The 10694-nt window shown below is 58.6% G+C and overlaps 1 protein-coding gene across 1 annotated transcript; it reads right to left on the reverse strand.

Moving 5' to 3' along the window:
- Nucleotides 1-875: 875 nt before the first annotated feature.
- On the reverse strand, nt 876-10228 carry TLX3 (T cell leukemia homeobox 3). The gene is made up of 3 exons (XM_048500085.1): nt 9649-10228; nt 7556-7799; nt 876-2570 (listed from the first exon to the last, which is right to left on the reverse strand). Exons 1-3 carry the CDS (start codon nt 10061-10063, stop codon nt 2360-2362), a joined length of 870 nt encoding a protein of 289 aa, XP_048356042.1. The 5' UTR covers nt 10064-10228; the 3' UTR covers nt 876-2359.
- Between the last annotated feature and the right edge of the window lie 466 nt (nt 10229-10694).

Below are 10694 nucleotides of genomic sequence, written 5' to 3' on the forward strand. Positions count from 1 at the left end.
AGATTTGCCTCAATCCCTCCCTTTGTGGGTTCAGAGTTTGTTTTTGGATGCTGGCCGGGAGATTCTTAAACCAGCGGGCATCCAATTGCAAAAGGAGACAGGGACTGGATTATGTCTATCAGACGGAAGGGGTCTCTGCGACTTGCATGGAGGAGCCACATAAATCTTTCTCAAGGCTCCCCCCCCCAAAAAAAAACCCTCGATGTGCTAGACAGAGAGAGCTCCATGGGTGCAAATGTGGCAGCTTTTTTGTGGCTTGAAAACAGATGGCATCACCTGGTAAATGAAGCCTTTGATTTGAGGAGGAGGAGCTAGATTTATATCCCCCCTCCTCTCCTGTAAGGAAACTCAAAGGGGCTGATGATCTCCTCCCCCCCCCAACAAACACCCTGTGAGGTGGGTGGGGCTGACAGAGCTCCGAAGAACTGTGACTAGCCCAAGGTCACCCAGCTGGAATGCGTTGGAGTGCACAAGCTAATCTAGTTCAACAGATAAGCCCCCACAGCTCAAGTGGCAGAGCAGGGAATCAAACCTGGTTCTCCAGATTAGAATGCACCTGCTCTTAACCACTAGGCCACTGCTGCTCTGGGAGCTGGGAGCAGCACTAGACCCCTGGGAGGGCACGGTCCTGTTCCTCGCGGGTAAACCTGTGCCTGGCACAGCGTGACCCCCAGAGTTGATCTCAGCGATCACATCCCCCCTCCCTCCACCTTCTGCTGGAAAAGGGGATCCCTTCCCATTCCCTCCCAGCCTGTAGCCGGGGGAGGAAACCGGAGAAAACCTGGGGGGGGGGCACTTTTGGCCGGAGGAGGAGGAGGAGGAGGAGGAAGCCCCTTCCAGGCCCGGGCGCGAAGCTCAGAGCAGGAGCCCCTCGGTAGAGAAAGAAACGTTTATTTACACAGTCCCGCAAAGTACAAAGTATATGATACACGCTCCGGATCGCGCTCCGCTTTGTCTTCCACACCCAAAGGCGCTTCCTGGCGACTCCGGCGCAGGGCGAAGGGGGAGGCAGCGGGGCTCCTGAGGGGAGGGGGGCCTGCTATTTATCTCCCCCCCACCTCACCTCACCCCGATCCTGATCCTGATCCTGCCCAGCCAGAAGGGGAGGCAGCGGGGGGCCAAAGCGAAGGGGCACTACCGTGGCAAAGGAACTGGAGGGGGCGCACGCCTAAGCAGTGCTACTCAGAAGTAGGTCCCGGGTTGTTTGGGGGAGCTTACTCCCAGGAAAGCGTAGCTAGGATGACATCCCTAATGCATTTTCTTTAACTGAATGGTTTCTCATGGGGGGGGGGGGTTCGGACATTCAGAGCCCCAAAAAGGCAGACCTGCCCCCCCCCCCCCCAGCCAAAACTGAACTATTTGTTCGGCTTTCCCTAGAAAGAATCCGGTTTCCGCCTGGCACCCACGCAGTCTCTCTCCCCCCCCCCCCTCTTCCCTTTCCATATGGACAGCGCCGGGCACCTCGGCGCATAAATAAATTAAATTATTCACATTTCTTACATTAAAAAGTGGTTCCCTTCTCTCTCTCTGTTAGCTCTTCCCCCGCCCCCCATGTGAGGCGAACCCGCGGCCTCAGCGAGTGGATCCGGCCCCTCCTGAGCAGCCAGCGACCCCTATCCCCGCAAGACTGGGGGGGGGTCTTCCGTCTTCTTCTTCCCTGCCCACCCCAACCCTGGGGGGAAGGATCCAACCCTATCAAAGGGACAGTGGAAGGGGATGTGTGGGGCAGAGGAGGCGGGGGTTTCTTTCTCCCTGACTCCAAAGTTCGCGTTTCCCCCCCTGTCCTAGGGAGGTGGGGGCAGGGTGCCAACCTCCAGGTGGGGCCTGGATTACAACTGGTCTCCAGAGGAGAGGGATCGATCCCCCCTGGAGAAAGCGGCTGTCTGGGCAAGTGGAATCCGTGGGGTTATTCCATCCTATTTGGCTTCCTCCCCATCCCAACCTCCACCTGCAGATTCCCCGAACCACAGCAGGCCACCTGGGGGGGAAGGAGGAGGTGCCTAGTCTGGAAAGCCCCCATCAGCCTCCCGGCCGGGGGGGGGGAGGTGCAGCCAGCCCCTCCAGCAGAAGTTCCAGGTGGCTTCCTTGCGGAGGGGGCGAAGAGAGCGCGGGGCTTCCTGGGGCCACGCCCCCGAGTCCGACTAGTCCGGCGGCCCCGGAGAGGCGGCAGCCACACGGTGGCAGCAGTGGGACCGCCCCGTGCCCTCCCGCTGCGGGCCGGCGGCCAAGCGGAGAGAGAGGCGCGGGCCGCCCCCCTGCGTGCGTCTGCGTTCAGTTCCGGCCCCGGCCGTGTGGGTTCATGCAGGGCCCGGCGGCGGCGGCGGAGGAGGGCGAGAGGCTGGCCGGGCCAGGCGGCTCTTCACACCAGGGAGGTGACGGGCGGGATCTTGGCGGCCTCCTCCTCCCAGGGCTGCAGGTTCTGCAGGGCGAAGAGGGACGAGTTGTGCAGGCACAGCGGGTCCGGCTGGATGGAGTCGTTGAGCGACTTCTGGAAGGCGTCGTGCTGCAGCTGCAACATCAGCCGGCCGGCCTGCTGCCGCTCGGCTTCCCGCTCCTCCGCCGTCTGTCTCCTGCGGGGGGGGGGGGGAGGAAAGCGCAGACCCGAGTCAGCTCGTGCACACGAGACGCCCCCACACGCCACCTGCCCACGGGCGCCCGCCCGCCTCCTTCCCAAGCGCGGCGCTTCTGGCGCGCGCCCTTCAGTCCAAACGCCAATCTGGCGCCGTCGGGGGTCAGCCGAGGCCAAGGCGGAGCTGGCCCAGCTGGCGTCCAGACGGTGGGGAAGCGCGGCAGCCTGCAGCCGGAGGGCCCTCCCGGTCTGGTCAGCAGGCCAAGGGACAGGGAGGCGGCGAGGCCAGCCAGTCGGGTGAAGAGCCCGGAAGCGCCGTCGGAAAAGAAACCTGCTGCCGGGCTCTGCTCTGGAGCCCGCCCATCGGCACGTGTGGCCGAGGGATCTCGCCTTCCCACCGACACCCAGACCCCCCCCCCCCCGGCGCCCCTCCCCAGCAAACAGAAAGAGCCTCCCTTTTGGCCGGTGCCCAGCTCCCAAGCCGCCCTCTCCCGGCTCCCTGAGCATCCAGGCGCTCCGGTCCCCCTTTCCCCACCAAGTGCCCCCCCCCCAGCAATTCTTCCCAGCCGAATCTTTCACTGGATTTTTTTTGGGGGGGTGTTGCTTTACAGGAGGATTTCGGAGCAGAAACCGCGGCCCACGAGCGCGAACTTGAAGCCCCCCCCCCCCCATGCTAAGGCTGCGCTTCTGGGACTCCCCGCTTGGACGGAGCTCGACTTTCCCGGCAAAAGAAGAGAGCGGGGGGGGGGGGGGACGGCGGGAGGCCCGTTTGCTTGGATCGAAAATGACGCGGGTTGTTTAGTCCGCTTTGCGGAGAGGGGCGTTGGATCCGGCTGACACGGGTCACGAGCGCGCACTCACACGCACCCCTGCCCAGCGACCCAGTTTCTTTTCTGAGCCCGGGACTTTTAAAAAAAGAAGAGGGAAAGAAGCATAGAAATGCAGACCCTACCAGTGGTGAAAACGCAGCGGACTGGCCCCGCAGGTCCTGCGCCACCCTTTCGGTTCCCGGTGCCAAAGAGTTTCAATCCGGGTTGCTGCTGGGCTTGAGGCCAAGGCCAAGAACTGGACCTCCCGCCCTGTTGGCTCTTCCAGTGATCCGGTTTCAGATGGGCGGCGCCCTCCTGGCGTTTACACTGACCAGACGTGGTTTGGCCCCAAGTGGGCCTGTCTTGGGCCCCTTCCGCACATGCAGAATAATGCACTTTCAATCCACTTTCACAATTGTTTGCAAGCTGAGTTGCTATTCCGTACAGTAAAATCCAGCTGCAAAGTGCATTGAAAGTGGATTGAAAGTGCATTATTCTGCATGTGCGGAAGGGACCTTGGTGGCCCAGGGCTGCTCCCGAGTGAGGAGCCATCTCGGACCAGACTGCAGTCCGGGAAGACGCCAGGCCTTTCCAAGGGGCAACAGCCGGACGCCCTCTCGGAACCAACTCCCTTGCTGCAGCTCCTGGAGAGCATTTTTCTGGTCACCCGCCTTGGGTTGATAGGGAGAGTGGGCGACCTAGGAGAGAATTGTAGTCCTTACCCTCTGATATGTCCCCCACCCTCCCCAAAATCGCTGGGTCTTTGAGCCCCGCTTGGCAGCGCCGACAATCTGAAGTCTGTTCACATCCGAGAATCTGAAGTCTGTTCACATCCGAGAATCTGAAGTCTGTTCACATCCGAGAATCGCAGCCATGGATGGTGGCCCTTCATCCTCCGTTCCAAAGGGGATGGGGGTGTTGCAATAAAACGGAGGGGGGGTTGCTGTTCAAAGGCGACCCAAGGGCGCCCCTTTTCCCCCACGACTTTCCAGAGACAGGGCCCCGAGCGGCGAACGAATCGCCCCCCCCCTTTTTTTTTTTTAACTAGAGAAGCCAAAGAAAACTAAATTCTCCTGTTGTCGTCTTTCTCGAAAGAGGAACACAACCATTTGCGCTATTCAAATATAACTGGGAGGGTTTCCTTCTCTCCCTTCTCCAGCAGGGTGTGTGTGGGGGGGTGAGCAAGTCTAGCCTCCCCCCCTTCAGATTTATAACAAAATGAAAACCCATTCATAGTTTTCAGCTCGAAGGGCCGATAGAGCTCAGATGAAAAGTCAAAGGCGGATTTCAAGGCTTTCGCACCTGGATATTTTTTCCTAGCCAGACGGGAAGGATTCTTTAAAAACATTTCTTTTGTTTGGCCACTATGGAAAGAAAGGGGGGGGGGGAAGCTGGAGCAGTCGTGAAGGACCGTCCCCCGGATTCCCCTCCACGTCCGCAAATTAGAAAGTACCCTTATTTTAAATATATATTTTATAATAAAATATTACAAAATATTACATATAAATACATAATGAATATATATATATAATATTATATAATATTATTGTATTGTAATATAATATTATTGTATTGTGTGTGTGTATATACTATTATTATACATATGAATAAAATAAAAGGCAACAGGAAAAAAAATAGCGACTGCTAGTCAATATTTCTGTACACTTCTCCATAAACTAGCCATTTTTTCCTCAATGAAGTCGAACTGGAATGTAATCGGGTTTACAAAGACCTAATTCTGAGCGCCGGATTGTGGCCGGTAGCATTCCAGAAGAAATACGCAGACATATATTCAGAAACGGGTTTAATTTTCCTTCAAAATAACGGCGACTCGCGGTCTGGAATATAAACTGCCGAGCTGAGAATGATGACCATAAATTATTAGAAATAATAAGAACGGGATTATTACCATTGTTATTGTCATTATTAACATTTTGGTTGAATATCACAGCTGCCGGTTCTTTAATTATTATTATGCTGCATTCTGTTGTTGGCATTATTTAACAATGCTATTTTTAATTGTGGCTGTCCCGCTAGCTTAAACAACGACCAGTGTTCCGCTTCTATCAGTGGGGGAAAGTGAAAATATTTCCAACACACAAATATTAAACGCGTTTAAATATAGATGTATTTAAAAATCTGGATTCCTTCGTGGCCGAAAGGCGGGCTCCAATCGGATTGCGGCCCTTTGCAGCTGCCCAATACCGTGCAATGCAAACGGATCCACAAGATTCACGGGGTGGGGGTTGAGCCATTGTAATCCCTTGGAATTGCCTGGGATTGGCGGCCTCTCTCTGCGTCCAGTTGGTCCGAATCTTCGGCGTCGCTCTCCGCACCCTGACCGTGTTCACAGACCCCCAAAGCGCATCCACACGTGCAACGAGGGGAAGGAAGGGGGTCACTTTGCTTGCGATGGGGGTGCCGGGATGAGAACTCGTTGTGGGGAGCGGAGCAGACGGAAAGCGAGACCTGCCTTCCTTTGGGGGGGTTCGTTTTGTGCGCAGTCTGGGGGCTGGGAGGGCTGTCAGGGCTGCTGTGAGCCTGTGGCGATTCCCACCCCAGATCTAGGGGACGAGGGGTCCCGGATTGACCCCCAACCCCGCTCTGCTCACGGGCCAGTTCAGGCCAGAGCTGCTGCGCGAACGCAGAGTATTTGCGCTTCTCCGGAACCGAACCCCCGGACTGCTCGCCTGCCCGCCTGGATCCGCTCCAAGTTTCCTTAGGGCCAGGCCCAGCATCGCCCCCTCCCACCTTCTGTCTCTGGCAAAACAACCCCCCCACACACATGGTACATAGGGTGGCCTTCCCTCCCCCTGTCGCACAGACACCTGCTGGGCCCCTTCCGCAGGGGCAGAATAACGCACTTCCAATCCACTTTCAAAGCACTTTTTGCTGTGTGGAATAGCAAAATCTCCATGCAAACAGTTGTGAAAGTGGATTGAAAGTTGAAAGTGCTTTATTCTGCATGCGCGGACCCCTGCCACGCTCACAACAAAGAGCTGAACGGCCCCGTATCCCATGACAAAGATATGCTGCCTCTGACCATGGCCGTTCAACTGAGCCACCTAGTTAGAGGACAGGTTGCCAAAGGGGACCCGGTTTGCCAAATAGCATCCAAGGCGGTTGCTGAATCCTGCTTGAAACCTTCTCACCCCCGAGAGCCCCCCCCCCGCCCCCCGGACTGCGGAGTTGTAGCAACGGCGCCCTTTTGTCTCTCCGGATCAGCTTGCTCCGGGTCCCAGAGAACGATCCTAAACAGTTGCGCTCAGATTCTTACTCCAAGTCTCCTCCTGGGAAAGTCTTTTTAGCGGTTGAGCGGGAAGACGGGACTGGTGGGTTGCAGGGCTCTGACCCGTGTCCGCCAATTCAGAAAAACGCGTGTAGGAGAACCTCTTGCGGCACCCACACCGCATCCCGAGCCTTTTGGGCAGGTGTGGCCAATGGAGGGTGGCAGGCTGGCCTACCTGTGCTGTAGGTAAGGAGGAAGGCAGGACTCAAAACCGTGCAGTGGGGAGGGGGGAAAGGATTCGGGGGATCAGCATTTGCGTGTGTGGGGGGGGAGGGGTGTTTCAGCAACACCCTTAGGAATATCAAAGGACTTCTAGATCTATAACAGACCAAGTGGGTGACAGGGGAGAGCCACGGATTAGGAGGAGCTTCTAACTTGAGGAAGGTGCCGAAAAATCACTTAAAATGAGGGGTGTGTTTTAAAAAGGGTCGTTTCCGGGGCCTCTTAAAAGCGACATGATTTATCACGCGTTTATTTCTTTAACAAAATTTATACCCCGCCTTTCCGCCTTCAAAAGAATCCCCTCCAAGCCCATGGGCAAGTAGCAAAAATCACCCTGGAACGCCCTTAAAATCAACCAACATCACTAAAAAACCGAACAAACGAGAAACCAGAATTAAAATCCGTCCAACGATATCAAAGCAGGCCTGAAAGCTTTGCTCCGGCAAGGGGGGGGGGGACTCCGCTGCCTTAATCCAGTCCTCCCTCTGAGCGTGGGCAGAGTTCTGCACCCTCCAGGAATCCCCTCGGGGCCCCTGGCTCAGCAGCCCACCGTCCAGGTGGGTTTATGCGCTCGGGATTCCCGGTAAGAGTTCTCCTGCATGGGGGAGCGGGCTGCAGAGGTGAGGGGGCGCCCCTTCCCAGACTCCCTCTGCCCGCGGAACTCACCGCCACTTGGTCCGCCGGTTCTGGAACCAGGTCTTCACTTGGGCGTCGGTCATCTTGAGCGACTTGGCGAGCGCGGCCCTCTCGGCGGAGGCCAGGTACTTCTGGCGGTGGAAGCGCTTCTCCAGCTCGCAGATCTGCACCCGGGAGAAGGAGGTGCGCGGCTTCTTGCGCTTGGGGGGCGTGCGGTTCTGGTAGGGGTGCCCGATCCGCCGCGTCACCGTGAAGGGCGTCAGCGCCGCCGCCGCTGCCACAGAAACAGAGCCACGCCGCGGTCAGGTGGGGGGGAAGGGAGGCCGAACATCTGGATGGGACAGGAACACCTGGCGGGGCAGAGGAGGCGCCCTCCGTAGTCCCTTGTGCCCCCCCCCCACACTCAATTTATTCCGGCTAGCAAAGACACCTTCGGTCTGCCCCCCCTCCAGCTGGAGGCCCCGTCGGAAAAGAGACTGAGGGTGCCCACCCGAAGAAGAAGAAGAAGAAGAAGAAGAAGAAGAAGAAGAAGAAGAAGAAGAAGAAGAAGAAGAAGAAGAAGAAGAAGAAGAAGAAGAAGAAGAAGAAGAAGAATTGGAGTTATACCCTCCCCTTTCTCTCCTGTAAAGAGACTCAAAGGGGATTATAAGGTCCTTTCCTTTCCCCCCCAAAACAGACACCCTGTGAGGTGGGTGGGGCTGAGAGAGCTCAGAAGAACTGTGATTTAGCCCAAGGTCACCCAGCTGCCATGTGTTGAAGTACACAAAATAATCTGGTTCACCAGATAAACCTCCACAGCTCAAGTGGCAGAGCGAGGGATCAAACCCAGTTCTCCAGATTAAAGTGCACCTGCTCTCAACCACTACAGCACACCCTGTTGAGAACCAAGGCCGGAGAGGCAAAGGGAGAAGATGGGTGCGCCCTTCCCTCCACCCGGGTCTTTGGGAGACTTGCAGAGTCCAGCCTTGGCCAGAAAGGAGAAGTGACTCCGGATTAACGAATGTGGCCTCCGGGGCGGCCGGATCCCGAGTCAGGGCTGTGGAAAAACGAGGTAGAGCTGGACAGAAACGAAGGCCAAAGGAGTTCCGGGCCCGGGGACCCAAGGGCGGGTTCCGGATCGGGGCCGAGCAGCTCTCAGGCCCGAACGAAGCTTCGAGCGCTCCAGTTTGATGAAAGAGGCCCCAGCACTGGTGGGACTGGGCAGGCCGGCCTCCCCCCTCTCCCCAGCCCCGCTGACTTTGGATAATGCCCAGTGATTATTAGGAATATTATTAAAATCAATAACACTAATGATAATAATATCCTCGCCCTGCAAAGGCCGCCCGTGTGTTTTCCTTTTCTCGTTGCTGAGCTGGCCCCTCGGTTGCATCCCCCTCCCCAAACAATTCTTTTCTCTCTCCCCCTGCGCCCAAATAAATGCCCTTCCCCATAGAGAGGTGGGCAGAGCCTGCGGGCGCTCCCCCCAGCCCTCCCCATAGACGCTGGGGGCACCCATCTGGGCACAGACGCTGGCCACTGGGAAGAGCCCCGGGCCTCCGGGCTCCCACGGGGGAGGGGGGCACCCACCTTCCGCGGGTCTCCTTGGGAAGCAGGAGGAGAGGAAGCCCCAGCTCGGCCCCGGACCCTCCCCGGGGTTGGGGGTTCGGTTCTGGAGGCGCCTTTTCCGGGATGCGCCCTGGTTTGGTTTGGAAAGGAGTTGCGGGAAGAAGGCGAAGGAGCGAGGGGACTTTTTCTCGTTCGGGGGTCCCTGTGAAGACCCCCCCTCCCCCGAGAAAATGTGTACTCTGTCACTTGTGAAAGGATTGGCACTCCCAGGGGGGAAGGAAGGAAGGAAGGAAGGAAGGAAGGAAGGAAGGAAGGAAGGAAGGAAGGAAGGAAGGAAGGAAGGAAGGAAGGAAGGAAGGAAGGAAGGAAGGAAGGAAGGAAGGATTTAGATAAAGAAAGAGAGAAGGAATTGGGATTTTTAGATAGAAAGGAAGAGTGAAGCTTTTGCAAGAGTTTTTTCTTTCCGGGGTCGTCCCCGCCCTCCCCCTCTGCAGACGCCCGGACCCCTCCCTCCGTCCCTCCCGGTCCCCCCCATCTTGTCCCCCTGGCCCCCTTCCCTCCCCCCCGGCGGGGCTGACCTGTGAAGCGGTCCTTGACGAAGCGGCGGCTGCTCTCCATCCAGGGGAAGTTGAGGCCGCCCAGGCCGGGCATGGCGGGGAGGGCGCTGGCGAGGGGGGGCGGCACGGCGCCGGGGATGGGCCGGTGGGCCGGCACGCGGATGACCCCCGAGGGCGCCAGGCTGAGGTTGACGCTGTACGAGCCGGCCTCCTCGAAGGGCGAGCCCAAGAAGGGCCCGCCGGGCAGCGACGGGTAGGGCGCGCCGGGCCGCCCGACGGGGCCGCCCAGGTAGGAGTTGGGGGGCGCGGCGTCTGGGGGGGCCCGCGGGGCGGCCTGCGACGGGCTCTCCGGCTCGGCGGTGTTCAGGATCTGGTCGATCCCGAAGCTGATGGGCTCGTGGGGGTGCGGCGTCTGCGTGGCCGACGGCTGGTCCATCCTGGGGCGGGGCTGGGGGGGCAGGCGAGGGTCCCCCCGTTGGCAAGCGAAGAGGTCCCCGCTCCCCTCTCGGCGGCGGCTAGTGGGGCTCCATGGAGGCGGCCCCGCTCCGTCGGGCTGCCGGGCTGAAACTTTGCCAAGCGCGCTCGCCGCGGCCCGCCCGTCTGTGTGTCATCTCGTCTGAACCGAACCCGGAGTTTCGCCTCCTAATTTCTCTCCCGCCGCTGCCATTGGCCCGCGCCGACCGGCCCCTCCCCTCCCATTGGCTGGCGGCTCTCCAGAAAGACCTAATTCATGGGAATAGGGGGTTAGGGACCGTGCCGGGGTGACATCATTGGAGCAGGCGAACAAAAGGGGCGCATGGACCAGGAGCGCCCGCAAACGGAGCTCGCCGGGCGTCCGGATGGGTGGGTGGGTCGGTCGCGGGGGGGGGATCTGCCCGGTGGAACCGAACCGGCTTCCCTCCCGACCCTGCGGGGAGAGGCCCCGGAACCAGGATTGTTGGCTGGCTCAACCCGGAGCCGTTCCCTCCTTCCTCGGTGGCTTCATTTGGGACCGAGGGGATTCTTTCCGATAGGTCTTTGTCGAGCAACACTGTGCAGAAAGAGGGGGGGGGGGTCTCTGGCCCCAG

The sequence above is a fragment of the Sphaerodactylus townsendi genome, linkage group LG01 (assembly GCF_021028975.2).
Source record: "Sphaerodactylus townsendi isolate TG3544 linkage group LG01, MPM_Stown_v2.3, whole genome shotgun sequence".
NCBI classification, from domain to species: domain Eukaryota; kingdom Metazoa; phylum Chordata; class Lepidosauria; order Squamata; family Sphaerodactylidae; genus Sphaerodactylus; species Sphaerodactylus townsendi.